Source organism: Ictalurus punctatus, chromosome 2 (genome assembly GCF_001660625.3).
Source record: "Ictalurus punctatus breed USDA103 chromosome 2, Coco_2.0, whole genome shotgun sequence".
Classification (NCBI taxonomy): domain Eukaryota; kingdom Metazoa; phylum Chordata; class Actinopteri; order Siluriformes; family Ictaluridae; genus Ictalurus; species Ictalurus punctatus.
In genome coordinates, this window is record NC_030417.2 from 20,817,531 (window position 1) to 20,838,256 (window position 20,726).

Sequence of the window (20,726 nt, forward strand, 5' to 3'; positions counted from 1 at the left end):
CATCTTACATCTTTACATTACATTACATTAGGAATTGATTGTGTGTGTGTGTGTGTGTGTGTGTGTGTGTGTGTGTGTGTGTGTGTGTGTGTGTGTGTGTGTGTGTGGTTGTCTGAGAGTGAGGAAGAGAAAACATGCTAGTGGGAGGGATGTGCTTGGTGGCTCCACCAAATTGTTGAGGCCCCCAAGGGGGCTGTGGCCCCCACTTTGAAAGCCACTGCCATAAAGCACTGTCTGCAGGTCCACAGCCATTATTTTATTAATTTTGTTGCAGAAAATCTACTATTATCAAAGTTATTTTTATATCTAACTATTAATATATTAATATTTAATGAATGATATATTAATTATTAAAAAATAAGCTGTTATTATTAATGTTAATATATTCATTCATTTATTTATTTATTTATCTATATTTATTAAGGAAGTCTTTATGGTTATTAATGTGCTCTGTTGGTGGAAGTTTCAGGAATAAAATAAAATCAGAATCGTGTCTCTCTCTCTCTCTCTCTCTCTCTCTCTCTCTCTCTCTCCTTCCTCATATGTTAATACATGTTGAGTTGAATTTCCTGCCAGAGCCTGAAATATGACCTCAGAGCTGAAATGCAGAAGTGAGAAAGAGACAATACACACCCTATACATGCTTATCTTGCTTCCAACATCAGCATTCAAATCCCCGCGTACACTCGCCACACCATATTTTCATAACCGAACCCTAGAACCCTAGAGCACACAGGAACCTGAAGAGCAAGTGTTTAATGTACACACACACACACACACACACACACACACACACACACACAGTCTCTTTATTAGTGTCCAAAACAGTAATCATCATTAAACTGGGTAATGTTGAGTTCAATAACTTTTCACTAAACACACACACACACACACACACACACACACACACACACACACACACACACACACACACACACAGAGAGACACACACGCAGACACTGTACTTAAAATAAATGCATAAATGAAAACACACCAGTGAATAATTTCTTCAAGTAAAAAAAAAAACATGTGAAGAACATTCGAAGTATAAAATACAGCTATGACTCATTACAGAAAAGTGTGAAAATTAAACGTGGGTTTTTAGACAGTTCAAATGCCATGTTTCGCACATCTGTCCACATGTAATAATGTCTGGGTGGGGGGGGGGTTATGTGTGAGTTTCTCAAACAGTGAATTACATGCTAACTTTTCAGATCCAGTGACTTCATTTTCATGATGTTTTAAAAAATCAATGTGTAATGTTTTCACATGTGATGGTATATTATCCGTGTGATGTGATGATTTGTTATTTTGAAGCGGCACATTTTGAAATGCACCATCACGTGTAAAATGTACATGATTTCTCTGTAAAAGGAGTAAAAGCTTAACTTTTTTTATTTTAAAGGAAGAATTCAATGAATAATAAAGTCCACCTTCACATTAGCCAAGATGTTTAATGTTTAAGTTTTGCACAGAAGCTACGTAGCTAACGTCACTAATGAGTAATGAAAGTTTATCTCACCCAATATCTTCATATCCTTTTAAATACCAGACAGTAAAGACATAGACAGCTTATGCTATGATTAAATGATTTAAACTTTAAGATGAGGGGCTTAGATATGCATGACTCAAACAGGTACACTGCAAAACTGCACTGAAATTTAAAATGGAAAATCACAGAAATATAGTCAAATAAATTAAATTAAACTGTGTATTCTCAGTGTACTGTTTCCAATAATTGTAATTGGTGTCTATGGCAGGAGTCAAAACACAGGCAGAGAATTAAATATTTAATCCAAATTCATAAAACAGGAAAATGGGTGATACTCCCAACAGATACAGAACTAAGAAAAACATGGCCTGGACTTAACTTAACAAAAGGCATGGAAAGACTTTGCAACAAAAGACACAAACAGCAAAGTTTTAAATAGACTAAAGCTAATCGATGAGGTAACACGGAACAGACGAACACAATCAGGTAACACAGCAATGGCAGGACATGGGTGGAGACAGAACTAGAACAGAAACAAAAGCCCATGGAATAAATTAAAAAGTTATATATTATAATATAGAAATATAGAAGTATATATATATATATATATATATATATATATATATATATATATATATATATATGTATATATATATATATATATATATATATATATATATATATATATATATATATATATATATATATATATGTATATATATGTGTGTATATATATATATATGTATATATATGTGTGTATATATATATATATATATATATATATATATATATATATATATATATATATATATATATATATATATTAGTGTTTAGAAACTAAAGTTATAAAGGAAAAGTTTAAGCTATAAAGTCAATTAAATTGCATTTTGATTTCACATGTTTTTTTCAATCAGGCACCAAAGAAACACCGGTAATGGGCATTGGACATAGGTAAAACATGTTATAATATTTATTACTAGGGTAGCAACAATATCTGTATCAGTATCAGTATCAGTATCAGTACCGGGCCGATACAGGCAAAATGATTGGATCACATATGGGACAAAACATATCAGATATCAATCCTGTAACAAATAACAAAGATTGGATTTGGATTTGGAAATTAAATGTATTTTCGGAGCTGGAAATGTTTTCATATAAAGGGGGCATTTGCAATGTAAGATTGCAATGTAATGATGCTTGTGTGAAAGTGTTTAAAGAGTTTGTAAAAGTGCTTCAGTTAAACAAAAAAAGTTAAAGGCTGGTAGTTTTTAATTAAAATAATATGGCATGGGTTATACTCAAGGTTTCAGTATTAGTATAAGAAAAGAAAAAGTGGCATTGAGCCGTCTCTACTTATATAATCTATTAACTGGTTTATTAATGATGTGTTAATTGGACTGTACTGTTAATTGGTGTGTTAACTGATGTATTAATTGGACTGTGATTTGAGTCACACATGAGTTTTAATCTGTTTTAGACCAGCACAGGACTAAAAGTTCAACTGACGCAAATGCTGATCAATAAAAATTATATATTTTCACCACCAAAGATGTTCAGCTATTTGTACTATAGGTTTTCAAATAAAAGTTGTGAAAAGTTTTGCCTTTAGAGAGAGAGAGAGAAAAACGTTATAAGGAATGAAGTTACTGGTGTACAGAGCTGATGCCGATGAACACAGACCTAAAATCTGAGCACGTCTTAAAATCCCTAAATGGTGATGAAGCGTCTCACGGTGAAATTTCATCTCTGGTGTTGATACAGTCCAACCCTGGAGACCAGTATATTACTCAAACACTGGGGATTTTACTCAGATATATTGTTGACTTATAAAGAAATGTAAATAAATTATTATTATTATTATTATTATTATTATTATTATTATTATTATTATTATTATCATTATCATTATTATTATTATTATTATTATTATTTTATGAAGCATATTCTGAAATAAAATTGAACAAACCTCAAAATAACAGTTTTGAGTTGTGCAACTGCACAGAAAAGTAAGTGTGTGTGTGTGTGTGTGTGTGTGTGTGTGTGTGTGTGTGTGTGAGAGAGAGAGAGAGAGAGAGAGAGAGAGAGAGAGAGAGAGAGAGAGAGAGGATGGGAAACCACACATACCATTTCATTCGTGATTTCCTGTCGACTTCTTTGCATACCTTGAATAGCATCAAGTGCAAACATACACACACACACACACACACACACACACACACACACGTCATCTCAGTTTTTCACTTCTCACATTTGAGTGCTGTTATTTGTTAATTTATTTTAAACATCTTTATTACATTTGGATATTAGGTCACAGTTAAAAAATAAAGAAGTGAAAGCTAGCTAAGGATCAGAAACTGCAAACACACACACACACACACACACACACAGAGAGAGAGAGAGAGAGAGAGAGAGAGAGAGAGAGAGAGAGAGAGAGAGAGAGAGAGAGAGATTTTAGATGAAAGAAAGAAAAGAACTCATTCAGTGCCAGTGTGGAATTTTCCGTTTCCAGTTTTTAGTTGAGCTGATATGATGTGTATGAAAACTGTAAATGTTAATGCAACATTGTAGGTGTTAAAATACTCTCCGAAAACAGCAACAACAAAAATGCACTCAACTTTACTTTTCCTTGTCACTGTGGTGGTATAACTTTGGTATGAATTTTCAATTTGAGTCAGCTTTAGGTGTTGATAATTTTTTTTATATAACAGCAGCTCTGACAGTAGCGCAGGTTATATTAATTCACTCGCTCTAATAATAATACATTATAGTTTCACATTATGTTTACATTATAGCAACAGCTCATTCAGAGGGACTCGTACAGCAGATGCTCCACATGAACATGTTAAAAAAAAATCTTTGATATTCTGAGATTTTGTTAAAGTAAGGAGATGTCTCCAGTGTCAGCGCATTGTAAGATGTCCGAGGACATCTTCAGGACAGAGGAGTTGCGGTTTCTCAGTAACATGCGTAGCAAGCTGTTTTTTTTTTTTGTTTGTCTTATTAACTTGAAGAGAGAGAATAAAGAGAGGCTGGTGAGGAAATGACTGCTTATAGCTGCTACAGTGTAAGTGACAACAGGAACTAACTTGTTTCATTAACATTAAATGTAACTATAAATGGATAAAAACTATGATGTGTCATTCTTTTAAGAAATGTTCAACACAAATCATTGGCAAATTGCTGTGGTATAAGAGGAATAAAATATGCTGTTATAAATAACTTTGGCATGATAACTCTGCTTTATGTCAGGCCATATCACAACACCCTGGTGTTGATTATTTTCCTATAACAGCATAACCCATCATGTGTTTTTTCTTCTGGACTGTATTGAGCTTTTAGTGCAACAGTATAAACTGTAATGATGCATACTACCAAAATTTTCACAGGAATAAAAGATGAGTATTATCTCATACAGCATGGCAACTGTGTGTATGTGTGTGTGTTTAAATCACAAGTTTCATTAATGTCTCAACCTTAGTTTCCCATTTTTACGTCATATCGTAATTTTGTTCCAGTCTTGCACAAACACCTCAGACAAGTCTCTACAGTCTGACTGTAACAACTTTTGTTTTTGTTATTATTTATCTTTGATCTGAAATCCATTGCAGTATCATGAGAACGTCCAAACTAATAAACAAGGAAACTGGTGCATCTGACAATGAAGTTCTTTGAAACCTGAATCGACAGCGGTGTGTCACAGCGATGTGGAGATCTCCACACTGATATCAGGTTAGAAATGTAATTAAAACACTTACAATTAAAACCACCTGCCTAATACTGTGTAGGTTCTCCTTGTGCCACCAAAACAGCTCTGACCCATCGAGGCATGGACTCCACAAGACCTCTGAAGGTCTGAAGGTGTGCTGTTGTATCTGTCACCAAGACGTTAGCAGCAGATCCTTTAAGTCCTGTAAGTTGTGAGGTGGGGCCTCCATGGACCAGACTTGTTTGTTCAGCACATCCCACAAATGCTCCATCAGATTGAGATCTGTGGAATTTTGAGGCCAAGTCAACACCTTGAACTCTTTGTCATGTTCCTCAAGCCATTCCTGAACAATTTGCTGAATGAGGCCACTGCCATTAGGGAAAACCGTTGCCATGAAGGAGTGTACTTGGTCTGCAACAATGTTTAGGTAGGCGGTACGTGTCAAGGTAACATGAATGCCAGGACCCAAAGTTTCAAAGCAGAGCATTGCCCAGACCATCAGACTTCCTCCTCCAGCTTGCCTTCTTCCCATAGTGCATCCTGGTGCCATCTCTTCGCCAGATAAGCGACAAACACGCACCCGACCGTCCACATGATGTAAAAGAAATTGTGATTCATCAGACATGGCCACTTTCTTCACTTGCTCCATGGTCCAGTTCTGATGCTCACGTGCCCATTGTAGGTGCTTTCGGTAGTGGACATATTACCAAGACTGTACAATGTCATGTGAAACAGAAATATATATTATTATACTGTATGTATGCATATATTTCTATTTCACATGACATTGTAAAGTCTTGGTAATATGAACACATTTTAACATATTTTAATGATTCACTGTATAAGCACACTCATTAGCATTTGCACTGACTAAAGGAGAACCTGATACACTTTTAAAATGAAAACATTTCTCTACAAATGGATGTAAAACTGCACATCATCACTGATATTCTTCATCATGCACTGCTGTGATTTAGTAATACCGTAGCCCCGCCCCTTCCAGCCTCGCTCTCCATTTATAGCAATTAATTAGTAACTGCCTACATAATTCTAAAGAAAATGCATATTAACTCAGGGCAGTGTCACTTCCCGTTTGTTGCCGCGCGCCGTATTCGGAACACAAGCTCGTGCTGGCTGCTGCGCGCTCCCGCATGTTGCAGGTTTTTTTTTTTTGTTTTTTTTTTTTGCTTCTCACGCGCACTCGGGCACAGATGAGAGCGCCAAACAGGGTAAATTATTACTCTTTACATCTCTTTAATCTTCTTTTCCTGCGTAAGTAATAAACAGATGAGTTGTGTAGAGTGGTGTTCAAATGGAAGACTTAGGATTGGTGCAGTTCTGTAGGTGTTAATTCTTCACTCATCTTTTTGCTGTCATGCACTTTTGCTGTTACATGCGGAAAGATATACAGCGCGCGCTGTATTTTCATCTCGTTAATGTGAAGTCGAAACAAAAAGAAGGACTTATTCCTTAAGAGCAAAGGTATTCACGTAGAAGTGAAACTATTGCTCGGAATCTGTGTAGTCCTGTTTTTATTAACAACATCCCTAATGTTTATCGTGTTTTTAATGTCTTCTGTTTTGTGTTTAATGCATTAATGTGGAATAGGATTTATTTACTGCCTTCATGGGTTATGAGTCATGAGCGACTAATCATTTCTTTAAAAGTGAAAAATTAAATTGTGTAGTATAGTGTATAGTTTTGTATTCTGATGATATAATGGTCGTATATTATGTAGTATAGTGGTGCTGTATTGTATGTTGGTGTTGAATTGTATAGTATAGAGGTGGGATGTTATATATTGTATAGTTCAGTGGTGGTGTATTGAACAGTAAAGTGGTAATATGGTGTAAAGCATAATGTAAAGTATAGTGGTGGTAATATCCTATAGTATAAAATTGGTATAATTTATAGCATAGCTGTGACATATTGTATGGTATATCGTATAATTTAGTGGTGGTATACTGTATAGTATATTGTACAGTATAAAGTTAGTATATTGTATAGCATATGTTGTAGTTTAATGGTGGTATATTGTATAGTATGTGGTGTAGTTTAGTGGTGGTATATTGTATAGTATAAAGTTGGTATATTGTATAGTATATGTTGTAGTTTTATGGTGGTATATTTTATAGTATATTGTATAGTGTATGTTGTAGTTTAGTGGTGGTATATTGTATAGTATGTGGTGTAGTGTAGTGGTGGTATATTGTATAGTAAAAAGTTAGTATATTGTATAGTATATGTTGTAGTTTAATGGTGGTATATTGTATAGTATATCGTATAGTATAAAGTTAGTATATTGTATAGTATATGTTGTAGTTTAATGGTGGTATATTGTATAGTATGTCTTATAGTATAAAGTTAGTATATTGTTAGCATATCGTATAGTATATTTTGTAGTTTAATGGTGGTATTTTGTATAGTATATCGTATAGTATGAAGTTAGTATATTGTATAGTATAAAACCATACACACCACAGGTAGTTCCGGTCGGTTGAATCACCATTCTAAATGAATGTGCTGCCTATAAAAACTTTAACCATAGTAGCATACAGTTAAACTCCCAGCTACATTATTGGTAGAGACACAGCACAGACACAGGTAATTCATACATTACACACACAATCTCTTTTGCTCTCTCTCTCTCTCTCTCTCTCTCTCTCTAATATATAATTCATTATAATAAATGCCATCTTATCGCACTATTCTGTGTATGATTTAGAGTAGGCAGAGTTGTATATCTTACAACTCGTATATAAAATAATTAACGAAAATGAACTGTTATTGTTATCTTTTCGGTCAAATTTTGTGCTGCAAACATCAGTGACAGCTTTAACTTGGCAATGTTGGCAAGTGACCATGGTATAAATGGGATAATCCACGGCTAGGTGTGTGTTACACCATTTTTATATGTATTGTATAGTATATTGTACTGTATAGTATATTGTATAGTGGTTGTATAGTATAATGTATTGTACAATGGTGGTATATTTTGTAGTATATTTTATAGTGGTTGTATAGTGTAATGTATTGTATAGTGGTGGTATATTGTATAGTGGTTGTATAGTGTCATGTATTGTATAGTGGTGGTATATTGTATAGTATATTTAATAGTGGTTGTATAGTATAATGTATTGTACAGTGGTGGTATATTGTATAGTGGTTGTATAGTATAATGTATTGTATAGTGGTGGTATATTGTATACTATATTTAATAGTGGTTGTATAGTATAATGTATTGTACAGTGGTGGTATATTGTATAGTGGTTGTATAGTATAATGTATTGTACAGTGGTGGTATATTGTATAGTGGTTGTATAGTATAATGTATTGTATAGTGGTGGTATATTGTATAGTATATTTTATAGTGGTTGTATGGTATAATGTATTGTACAGGCGTGGTATATTGTATAGTGGTTGTATAGTATAATGTATTGTACAGTGGTGGTATATTGTATAGTGGTTGTATAGTATAATGTATTGTACAGTGGTGGTATATTGTATAGTGGTTGTATGGTATAATGTATTGTACAGTGGTGGTATATTGTATAGTGGTTGTATAGTATAATGTATTGTACAGTGGTGGTATATTGTATAGTGGTTGTATAGTATAATGTATTGTACAGTGGTGGTATAATGTATAGTGGTTGTATAGTATAATGTATTGTACAGTGGTGGTATATTGTATAGTGGTTGTATGGTATAATGTATTTTACTGTTGTGGTATATTGTATAGTGGTTGTATAGTATAATGTATTGTACAGTGGTGGTATATTGTATAGTGGTTGAATAGTATAATGTATTGTACAGTGGTGGTATATTGTATAGTGGTTGTATAGTATAATGTATTGTACAGTGGTGGTATATTGTATAGTGGTTGTATAGTATAATGTATTGTACAGTGGTGGTATATTTTGTAGTATATTGTATAGTGGTTGTATAGTATAATGTATTATACAGTGGTGGTATATTGTATAGTGGTTGAATAGTATAATGTATTGTACAGTGGTGGTATATTGTATAGTGGTTGTATAGTATAATGTATTGTACAGTGGTGGTATATTGTATAGTGGTTGTATAGTATAATGTATTGTACAGTGGTGGTATAATGTATAGTGGTTGTATAGTATAATGTATTGTACAGTGCTGGTATATTGTATAGTGGTTGTAGAGCTGCAACAACTAATCGATAAAATCGATAATAATTGATTATGAAAATCATTGTCAACGAATCTCATTATCGATTAGTTGGTCTGTGTGCGGCACGGGGGGAGATTTACTCATTACGTTACTTCTGTTCCAAAAACACGCTTCAGAAAGTAAATACTAAAGTTGTGTCCCAAAAGAAGTACTGTACACGTACACTGTGCACTCTACTATCTAGTGTGTGGATTTTAGAAAGGTAATATCATCTCAAATATAACACTAGGGTTTTTTTTACTAACCGGAAGTATAAGCCACGACGGCGCATGACGTCATACGCACGCTAGCATTAGCAAACACCCAGAGTCACTGATAATGTCTTTCTTCAGTTTACTTTCTGTCAGCGTTACCTTTTATTCCCAACATGGCCTCAGTCACCAACAGACGGAGTCGAAATTGTCACGTGACTGAGGAAGAAAGTGTGTAACCTCCAAGTCCTCTAAGGCAGGGGAGCTTTTTAAACACCGTGGAAATCAAACTGATGCACAAGGACAAAGTTATGTTTATATCCAAAATGCTCCACTGTGTGCAAGGGGTAGGGGAAACTGGTGCAAGCTGCTTAAAAGTTTTAGTTTAATTTAAGTTTATTGTTATTATATGGTGTATTTGCGCACTTGCAGTGTAACTTCTGTAGTTTATTATAACGTAAGTGATGTGTTAGTAACGAGGCCGCGTTGCTGATCATGCGCTGTGTAGACGCACTGCTACAGAGTGTAGCCCGAGTAAGATCTGTAACGTCTCATTAAACACTATGATCAAAATTAAACACAAGTAAAATAATATTCCTAAAGACAGCGAGTAACACACGCTGTAGCACAAGGTGCAGTGAAAGTGAGTTTTTATTATTAATTTAGGACTGTAGTTTAATTTGGTGCTTTTTGTACATCCATAAAAATAATACATAAATACTTATATACAATATAAACTACAATAAATGAATAAAATAAATAAATAAATTACACACACACACACACACACACACACACACACACACACACACACATATATATATATATATATATATATATATATATATATATATATATATATATATATATATATATATAGCTCAAATCTCACTGGTCAGAAGGTGTGCGTTATTTTCATATAACAGCACAGGTAGTTCAGGCTGAACATGAACAACAGGTTTATATTAATGTGCTTGTTGTAATATGTTATTGTTTCTATAGTAACATCTCAACAACATTACATCTAACTATAAATTATTAAAATATGTAACATGTCATTCATTAATAAATGAATTGTAACAGCTGCTGGTAAAGCACTGTAGTGTAAGTGGAATAACGCACTCCAGATTGTGCTATTTTACGACAATAACGCACTTCTGGTGTAACTCCACTAGCACGTCGTGCCGCATCACACACACCCAACGTGGGTCATTTTCTTATAACAGCACGGTCTATCATGTATTATTCTTTACATAGTGTCAGCTCTGACAGTAGTAATAAATTATGAGCATAATATTAATGTGCTTGTTCTAATACGTTATCGTTTCTATAGTAACAGCTCTTTCACAGGGATGTGTACAACAGACGCGCCACATAAAGGAATAATTTAAAAAAGCATACTCATTGAGATGTTTATTTAACATTTATGGAAGGAGCCTCCACTGTTAGCACTTTGCAATCACTTCAGGACATCTTCAGAACAGAGGAGTTTACGCTTTTTGCGATTTCTCTGTAACATGAAAAGCGGCGTTTTTAAACTTTGAGAGAGAAAAAGTAGAGGCTGGTGCCACAACTTGAAATGTAACTATAAACACATAAAAAAGTCTCATACTTAAATAAATTAAACATTTTAATTGTTGGTGTACATAAATAAATAAATAAATACATACATACATACATACATACATACATACATACATACATACATACATAAAGCATGCTAAAACACTTGATCAGTTGTGTCTGATTATTTTCCTATTATAACAGGTCCTGCTGTGTGACTATCATGCTGTTATATCAGCATCACTAATGTTCACTCATTTAAAAAGTAATCCATCTTATTTTATTGAATTATGATTATTTTAGGGTTTTTTTATTAAGCATTATTAACCATGAATATTTACAGCACAAGCTTCAGGAACTCAACATTAATCTTGTACACTCCTAATTTATTATTTAGGGTTTCGTTTTTATTTATTTATTTATTTATTTATTTATTTATTTATTTATTTATTTATTTATTTTGGCTGGAATTAAGATAAAGATAATCATCATTTTGTTTTCATCTCATTACTCCATCCACAAAAGTGCAACAGAAGAGAGCAAGAAGATAAAAACAAAACAAAACAAAACAAAAAACATAGAAGGGAAAAATTACAATGATGACAGCAACGGAGAAAAAAAGGAAACTGATGGAAATAATCGCACACTGTGACTATGCTGAGGATAATTAACACATTATATGGACATATGTATATTGATATATATTTTAACCAAAAGGAAGTGTGTGTGAGGATGAATTAGTTGTGAATGTTTTATTATTCAGCAGATGATTCAGGTCTAAACATGAGCTAATAGTGACAGTGTGGAGTTACTGTGCTGTGAAGAATCTGAAAGCACCAACACTTCCTGAGACTTTAAGGGTTAAGATGTACATATCAGAGGCACAGAAAATAAATTAAAGTTGTAAAAGACTCACTGTGTGTGTGGGGAATTGGTTGTAATTGAATCAGCGATTCTTCCCCTGTTTCCTTCCTGTGGATCAGACAGAGGGGATGATCTTCATTACACATGGCCCCCGAGAGAACACAGAACACGCTTCATTTCATATTTTACATGTTTATGTTGTGTGTTTCCTGTGAGATAAGCTAAGCTCTCTCAGCTCAGGTACCAACACATGGGTTGAGACAGGATTCAGCTTTAGTTTATCTGTTAATATCCACGATGAACTCACACTTCACTTTGCTTAGCAGCAGCAGCACTCTTAGATAATCTAGAACTCTTACACGTTGCATGTAGAACCCTACAACAAAGGGGTTGGAAGCTAACAACCTTTACTTGAAGGACCTCTTATTTGTAAGGGTGTACCAAGTCCCAAGACAAAACCTCCTGACAGGTTCTAGGTACTAAGAAAATAGTGAGCAATAATTTGGATATTTACTCAGGGTTCTTCAAGGATTCTTTAAGGGTTCATTTGGTTTTTAAATTATAAAAAAGGTTCTACACTAAATACTCTCTGATAGTGAAACACTCTGCTATAGGGTTCTACATTTGAGGAGATGGACAAAAAGAAATCTTAATGGTGGACACTTTTAGAACAATGGATCTTCAAGGGTATTCTTTAAGGGTTCATAAAGTCCTTTTGGAACCCTTTCTAACCAGAAAACACTGTGTTATAGTTTTCCACAAAAAAAAAAAACCTTTAATGGTGTTCCCAGAAAGACAGGTATCCTTTAAGGATTAAAATTTTCTTAAAGAGTGTTCTTCCATGATTCGTCAAGGGTTAATTATGGATTATTAATGGTTCTTAAAGGGTTCGTAATGGTTCTTAATGATGCCTCCAGATGTACAGCCAAAGAACACTTAAAGGTTCTACATTTTTAAGAGTGTACATTTTTACAAAAAGGGTTCTTCAAGTGTTCTTTAAGTGCTCAGTGGATAATTAAGACTTCTTGGCTTCCTAAAAATGTTCTACATTAAATACTTTCTTATAGGAAAACACTCAAGGGTTGTATATAAACATTTTAAGGGTTCCCCAAGATGGACAAGCAAAGAATCCTTAAGGGTTTGAATAATGTAATTTTAGAAATCGAATCTTTAAAGGATAATTAAGACTTTTTCGCTTCCAGAACAGGTTCTATTTGGAAAGGAAATGTTCTGTTATAGAGTTCTAAATGTAAAACGTAATGGTTGCCCCAGAGTACCACTAAAGAACCTTTAAGGGTGTAGACTTCTCAGGGTCTCTTAAGGTTAAATTAAGGGTTCTTATCTTCCAGCTTATCTTCCAGGTGTTCTAAAGTTAAAATAGCTAGTTAAGCGAAAGTAAAATAAGATGTGTGTCTATAATGAAGTTCTCACCTCCTCTGTGCTGCAGGTGAATTAATAATGTTCCGTAGGATCCACTGACTCACCCACAGCTGACTCCAGCTCCCTTCAACACCACAACAAGTGTAAGACACCGTCACACATTCGTTCCCTCCTTCACATCATCATGAACCTGTTATTTGCAGCTGTTTTGGAAAATCCAATGTGGTTTAATGGGGTGTTCAACACCTCAACTCAGTGTGTGTTCAGTGTGTGCAGATAAAACACTGATTATTACATTTTTCAACATGTAATTGTTGGAATTTATGATAAAAATTCATGGTTTTGTTTATTCTGAGATGACATTTGACTTTTTGCTCATGCATGAATGTCAGATTAACCACACAGATGCATGTTCTCTCCAGCTGGTATGTGTGAGGTCTGGGGTTAAGTTAACTTCCTCTTTGCCTTTTATCATTACAGACACTCACTCGTCCCTTTGTCCCCTCACTCCCTCGTCCCCTTGCTCTGTGGCAATGGAGGCACGAGGAAAATTTGACTTCAGCGCCACGGCGGAGGACGAGCTCAGCTTTCGCAAAGGAGACATCTTGAAGGTATAGAAAACTGCAGTAAGACCCTTTCTCTGTGAAGGAACCCTTAAAGGTTCTATGTAGAACTGTACTTCAGATGCCAAGAACCCTTAATTATCAAATCAACACAAAAAGAACCCTTAAAGAACCCTTTTAAACACAATATTCTCTATGTCTAGATATGAACTGTAATTTAGACAATTTAAAACGCCTAAGGGTTCTCCGCTTGTCTCTAGGGGGAACACTGAAAGGTTCTATGTATAACCTTTCTATCTGAAGAGTCTGTGTTAACAGAGGTTTTCCCTTAATCTTTTAGAAAGCTAAGAACCCTTAATTATTTCATGAAACTTAAAGAAGAAACCCTTTTTTTTCTCAGCATGGTCCAGGTACCAATAAGCTACTGTAAATGTCAGGTTCTAGGTATTAAGAAGAAAATAACGTGCAATAATTTGGAGTTTGTACAGCACACTTACCCAGGTAAAACAAACAGTCTTAGAAAAGGGAAACACTGTGATAAGCAAACACTTCTACATTTACAGTTCTACATAGAACCCCTATGGGTTCATACAGAGGGAAAAGTGAACACCCTTGATGCATGTATGTGTAACCCTACATCTGTGTGCAGATCCTCGGCGCTCAGGATGACTGGTATAAAGCAGAAATGCACGGACACGAAGGATTCGTCCCTAAAAACTACGTGGACAGACAGACACCCAGGTGAGTTCCATTTTTGAGCATCAGAACTTTTTGCAGATATTTTGCAGAATGTTCAAACATTTTATGAGGTCACACTAATTCATATAAACGTATATTAACTCACACTCAGTCATGAAGGTCTTCAGAGCAGCGGTCTTCCTGTTAAGACCATTTCCTGTGGCAGTGTTTTTTTTTTGTTGTTTTTTTTACCACAATGCAGCAAAGCACAAATCAGATTCCGATTCACAGAAATCTCCCTGAATTATGTGGAATCTGGTGAAAAAAATTATTGTTTTAATTAAATTATGCACTAATATTTTGTCCAATGTTGTAGAAACAATGCCTCCTTAGAGATCTGTTAAATGAAATTTACTCTTATAAATACAGGGTGTCCCAAAAGTCTCCGTACAGTAGATAGGGGACCATGTTTGCCAGAACCACGTGGGTTGTGCCTTCGTCAGGGGATGTTCATATGTTCACTTCTTCTCAACTGGTCCACAACACTTTGGGACTGACTTTTTGAATTTGTTAATATGCTTGGCAACAGTGTTGTGTGTGTGATGTGCTTGCCATGTTTCCTGTTAGATCACAACCTTGTGACAGCCATGAGAATGATTTCAGTATGTTCTTCTTCTGTTGAAGTCATTCTTAAAGGCTATCTGAAAAATAATAATAAAAAAAAAAATAATAAAAATTATTTATATATATATATATATATATATATATATATATATATATATATATATATATATATATATATACATATATACATATATACATATATGTATATATGTATATATATATATATATATATATATATATATATATATATATATATAACGTGACTCTTTGGGTGTGTTTGGTTTCTAGTGACGTCTGCAGTGTGTCAGTGTTCTTACGTTCCGTTTTATTCTCCGTGGTGTTTGTGTGCAGCTGGTTCCAGGAGAACGCCAGCCGTGGCGCTGCAGAAGAAATTCTCATGTCCCGGGAGGTGGGAGGGTTCCTGATCCGCGGCAGTCAGAGCTCACCTGGAGATTTCTCCATCTCCGTCAGGTCCGAGCCAGAACTCACACAAACACACGCTCTATACTGCTTTACTCAGCAACCACACCATCAAACGCACACCATACACTTGCTGAGAAACACGGGTTCCTCGAGGGTTCTTCATTTGTGTGATGGTTCCAACATTGTAAAACAGTTTTTTTTTATTAAGAATCTATTCAGAAATCTGTCATACACAGGAAATACATTTGCAAAGCATAAGCAAGGAAAACAGCACTGACTGACTGCTTTTAGCACTTCTTTTTTTTTTGTCTTCCTTCCTTCGTTTCTCTCTCAATCCTCTGATGTACAGTGCTACATAGAACCGTTAAGGATTTTCCTACAGGGACAAACTGAAGAAGGCTTTAGTATGCGAGATGGAACCCTGTGCTTACAAAACAATTTGAAACTCTTCTTATCAGTGAGAGCTGAGTCGGGCTTTCTGTTCTGTATTTCGTTTTAAAACCTCATAAGCTTGTGAAGTAGAACAGCATAATCGGTTCTAAACCGATAGAATATAGTTTTGCATAAGTAATTGCACCCTTTACAAGTGAACCATCAGATATAAAATAGAAGGAAGAACTGCATTCTACAGAAAATTAACACAAACAAATCTTCTGTTTGGGTGAAACAGCCAAATAATTTCATAAAACACACAGTAAAATCCCTAGTGTTGAATTAACACCCAGAGCGTTCATTCGTGTCCAATGGACTTATATAAACACTGTAGAGTGTGCATTCAACAGTCTGGTTGTTCAATCAACACTGGCGATTTTGCTGTGTACAGTCCCTTTCTCTCTCTCTCTCTCTCTCTCTCGCTCTCTCTGTGGTTTTAATCTGTTTGTACCCCAGAATTCACCTGAACTCTGAACGTTCATGTATCATCGCCCACATTAACATCTTCTTCATATCACCTCAGAAACAGACCCAGCTGTGGTCACATCTGTGTGATATGATTTCTGATAAATCACCTACATCACTGGTTCTCAACCAGGTGGAGCTTAGCCTGCCTTTTATCTAGCTATCAGTGCAGACCAGTGTTGCCAACTTAGCGACTTTTTTGCAACAAAAAAAAAATCGCCTAGCGACAAATCTAGAGACTTTTTGCACAAACCTTAGCAACTTTCCAAATGTCTCCGGTTCTTTCCTGCAAGCGTGAGGTCTTGCTTTCCCGCTGCACTCGCACCTCTCTCTGCATCTGCTGTGTTCATCGAATGTCTAAGAGCCGAAGATTTAATAATGTCATGGATAACGGGACGCGCTCTTCTTCCCAATTTATATCATTATGCGAATGTTTTAAAACGTAAGACGAATATAATGCAACATGTTTTACATGTAAAATGGTCCACGTTATTACAGCCTAGTTCTCTTGTTCAAAGTAGTTATAATGTTCAAACATTTTTGATCATTCATGTTCCATACCTGTCCGTTGTATAGTTTTATAAAAGTCATAAAAGTTATTTTAAAAATCATAAAAGTTATGAAAAGTAATTAAAATAGTTCAAAAACAAAAAAAATCTATCTATCTACCTATCTATCAAAAGACAGATTATAGATTAAGTTATATATATAAATAGATTTTATATAAAACAGGCAATGATTATACCTGGTCTCCAAAATGGGGGGGGGGGGGGGGGGGGGGGTGTGCCACATGATAGCGGAGGCTTGGGGGGGCTTTAGATACAAAAGGATGAGAACCTCTAATCGACATCTTTACACTCCATCTTGTGTGTTCCCTCTAGTGTTGATAAAGAGTAAAATAATCTACATAACCGACAGTATAGCTCTTTATAACAGCATCAGAAAGCAGATTTAGACTTGTATCCAGCGAAATGATTTGGGTTTGCTTTGTTCAGCATTAATCCAATTCATATTATCTGAATAAAAGTTGATATCATTTTATTCGTTATTTATAGAGACTTCTGTACTGGAGCACACATCGGTTATAACTCATCCTTTATAAAATGCTCTTATCTTATAGACAGTGTGACGAGTTGAACGTACAGAGATACAGAACCCAATGTGAGTCTGCTCTACGAGTAATCAGGAAATAAAAATGATCAATCCAAACTTAACACTGTGAATAAACAATATGCAGTACACAGAGAAGTCTGACTGATATTGTGGGATAAATTCAGTGTTTAGAGCTTTGTGGAAAGAAAAGTGGCACTGAGACCCACCTCAGGGGTCGTGACTCCACGCTGAATAAAAAAAATGATCAAGTACAGAATTGCATCAAGTTGTAACTTGATGCAACTAAAAAATAGTTTTTCAATGTAAAAACTTACATTGAGGAAAAACAAAAAATGTTGATGCAGTTTTGTTTGCTCTAATTTTTTCAGTACCTTCGTGGTGTCACTTGATTTATTAACGGGTTTGTGAGAGAAATCACGATCTCCTCTTTCTTTTTTACGCCTTTTTTTACAAGGTAATATTGTGTCTATCGCTCTAACTATGAAGATGGGTTTTGTTATTGCAAGTCGCAGTCGAACACGGCACATTTAAATGAAATGTAGGTGATATTTGAATCTTTCTCTGCTATCCTGACAAACTCTACTAATATAGGAGTTTAAGAGTATGGTTTTACAAACATGATGTTAGTATTAACATAAGTTAATACTTAATGTTACTCACATTATAAAATGTTCAAATGCTACAGTAGTCCTAAAGTAATCTGGAATAATAAAAAAAAATAGAGAGTGCGGTCAAGTGGGGTCGTGGAAAATGTAAAATGTAAAATTTTGGGGAACCTCTGCATTACCTGACCTTGATAGATGTGTAATGATTTGACTGGAATATCGCTGTGCACCAACAGGGGGCGCAGAGAGCTGTTAGTAATTACAGTGCACCATGTTAATAAGAACACAGCGTGTAGTCATGTCCGTCCGTGTGTTCTAAGCGTGTGTACATGTATGATAGCTACTGATTATTTTCTCATGTCTCTTTCTGCTTTCAGACATGAGTTTGACGTGCAGCATTTTAAGGTGATGAAGGACAATAAAGGTAATTATTACCTGTGGAGCGAGAAGTTCATGTCCCTCAACAAGCTGGTGGAGTTTTACAAAACAACCTCCATCTCCAAACAAAGAGAGATCTTTCTGAGAGACGGGAGCCGAGAGGACCCTGCGCCGGCACCTCATCCTGTAAACACACACACACACACACACACACACACACACACACACACACACACACACACACAAACACCTCTGTTGAACAATTAAATCCATTAAAAAAGTTGGTCTCACATTTAACTTCTTCTTAACCTTATTCTTTCTTTCTTTTTGTTCCTACATATCTTTCTATCTCTGTTTCTTTTCTTTCTGTCTCTCTTGTTCTTACTTGATGAAATGATAGAGTCCATGTACATTTTTACAGAACACAGTCATGAATATTAATTTATTTCAGCAGTAATTAATATTATACTTATTAGTATTACTATTATTATTATTATTATTATTATTATTATTATTATTATTATTGTTTTAGGTAAAGAGAGGCAGTGACCGACCCCAACCCTCAGCACACCGCAGACCACCAGAGCAAGCTCACACTCAGCAGGTAAATCTCACACACACAGACACAGACACACACACACACACACACACACACACACACACACACACACACACACACACATATACACAGTTATCTTACACAGCAGTGAAATAATGTGTTAATGTTATAAAATTATGTTTATCATCAGAAACAAGGAAGTTTGGAGGAGAGAACTCACAACATGGGTCCTACAGGGAAGAACAGTCCAGTTAATCCCCTTCCAACATCCAGACGCCCTTCTGACAACATGCCTGCACCGGTACACACACACAGACACATACATGCACACACACATTTCATATTACATTACTAACTTTTATATTACATCTCCTGAATGTCAACATCTCTGTGTGTGTTGTGTGTGTTTGTATGTGTGTTATGACAGAGGCTGTCCGTACAAGTGAAGGCTCTGTATGACTTCATAGCAGAGGAAGACGATGAGTTGGGCTTCAGCGCCGGCGACGTCATTGAGGTTCTGGATCGTTCTGAAGCATCGTGGTGGAAAGGGCGCCTGCGCGGGAACGTCGGACTTTTCCCGTCTAACTACACGGTTCAGATATAAACCACCCTGAGAACCGGTCCTTCTGCGTTGCTTTTACACTTTAAGTCAGATCTTTTCCTTTCATCGCTGATTACGAGGACAGGACAATGACGTTAATTGGATTAATTACGGTTATGATTTAGTGCGAATTCTTTGATGTGGTACGATTCTGTCTCTGACACACGAGCTGAGACACGGCCGGATACGTGCTTTTATTCTCCTGCTTTTCTACTTGTTCACCACTGTTGCTCCATCCTGCTCCTGGATATGTAAGTGTTTTCTCTCCTCTGACTCACTCGACTTAACTGAGCAGCTGATTACCGAGTCTGACCTGTGTTACACTGAGTGTGTTAAAAAGCAGAAAACACTGGAATGGAGGAATTCCAGGACCAGGATCGAGAAACACTGTATAGAAGAACAGCTACACACATCTTACTGTATATGTCCACATTTTATATTTAATATTCAATCTGTTATAACTGACATCAGAGCTGTGATTGATCCTTTCCAACTAGTAGTCCATAAAAAATAGAACTTTCCCTCTGAAGTTTGAAAAACAGACTCTTTTTAATGTTCTCTCTCTCTCTCTCTCTCTTTTTCTCTCTCTTTTGTTGCTGTAATCTATATAGCACACCCTAAAGGTTATTGTCATTGATGAATTTTATCAAATAAACCTCAACATGGTCTTTCCTGTAATCTATTAAAGAGACCGTTTGTTGTTGTTATCCTTATTATTATTATTATTATTATTATTATTATTATTATTATTATTATTATTGCTACAGACTTTAATGTAGACGATCTTAAAAATATTATGTTTTTTTAGGTCAGTAACTTTTTTTGCTGTAGTCTGTGAAATAAAACCTTGAGAAATTAGTGAAATGAGGATTGTTGTTGTTGT

General features: G+C 35.3%; 1 protein-coding gene and 2 long non-coding RNA genes across 3 annotated transcripts; 1 reads left to right on the forward strand and 2 right to left on the reverse strand.

Moving 5' to 3' along the window:
* The first annotated feature begins 6,282 nt into the window (after positions 1–6,282).
* On the forward strand, positions 6,283–20,711 carry grap2a (GRB2 related adaptor protein 2a). Its single transcript, XM_017488152.3, has 9 exons — positions 6,283–6,430; positions 13,470–13,545; positions 13,883–14,013; positions 14,615–14,706; positions 15,619–15,738; positions 18,683–18,869; positions 19,216–19,287; positions 19,433–19,543; positions 19,670–20,711. The coding sequence occupies exons 3-9, from the start codon at positions 13,936–13,938 to the stop codon at positions 19,844–19,846; spliced, it is 837 nt and encodes a 278-aa protein (XP_017343641.1). The 5' UTR covers positions 6,283–6,430; positions 13,470–13,545; positions 13,883–13,935; the 3' UTR covers positions 19,847–20,711.
* LOC108276466 (uncharacterized) lies at positions 11,021–13,538 on the reverse strand. Its single transcript, XR_001814913.3, has 3 exons — positions 13,454–13,538; positions 12,075–12,130; positions 11,021–11,105 (listed from the first exon to the last, which is right to left on the reverse strand). It is a non-coding gene; the product is annotated as an uncharacterized LOC108276466 (long non-coding RNA).
* On the reverse strand, positions 14,713–15,701 carry LOC124626291 (uncharacterized). Its single transcript, XR_006981021.2, has 3 exons — positions 15,585–15,701; positions 15,059–15,344; positions 14,713–14,958 (listed from the first exon to the last, which is right to left on the reverse strand). It is a non-coding gene; the product is annotated as an uncharacterized LOC124626291 (long non-coding RNA).
* Positions 20,712–20,726: the final 15 nt, after the last annotated feature.

Excerpts from the sequence above, each read along its gene's own strand:
- grap2a (XM_017488152.3), top strand. The coding sequence starts at position 13,936 with ATGGAGGCACGAGGAAAATTTGACTTCAGCGCCACGGCGGAGGACGAG. Across the intron at positions 14,707-15,618 it reads GTGGACAGACAGACACCCAG|CTGGTTCCAGGAGAACGCCA; the intron begins GTGAGTTCCATT and ends GTTTGTGTGCAG. Across the intron at positions 15,739-18,682 it reads GATTTCTCCATCTCCGTCAG|ACATGAGTTTGACGTGCAGC; the intron begins GTCCGAGCCAGA and ends TTCTGCTTTCAG.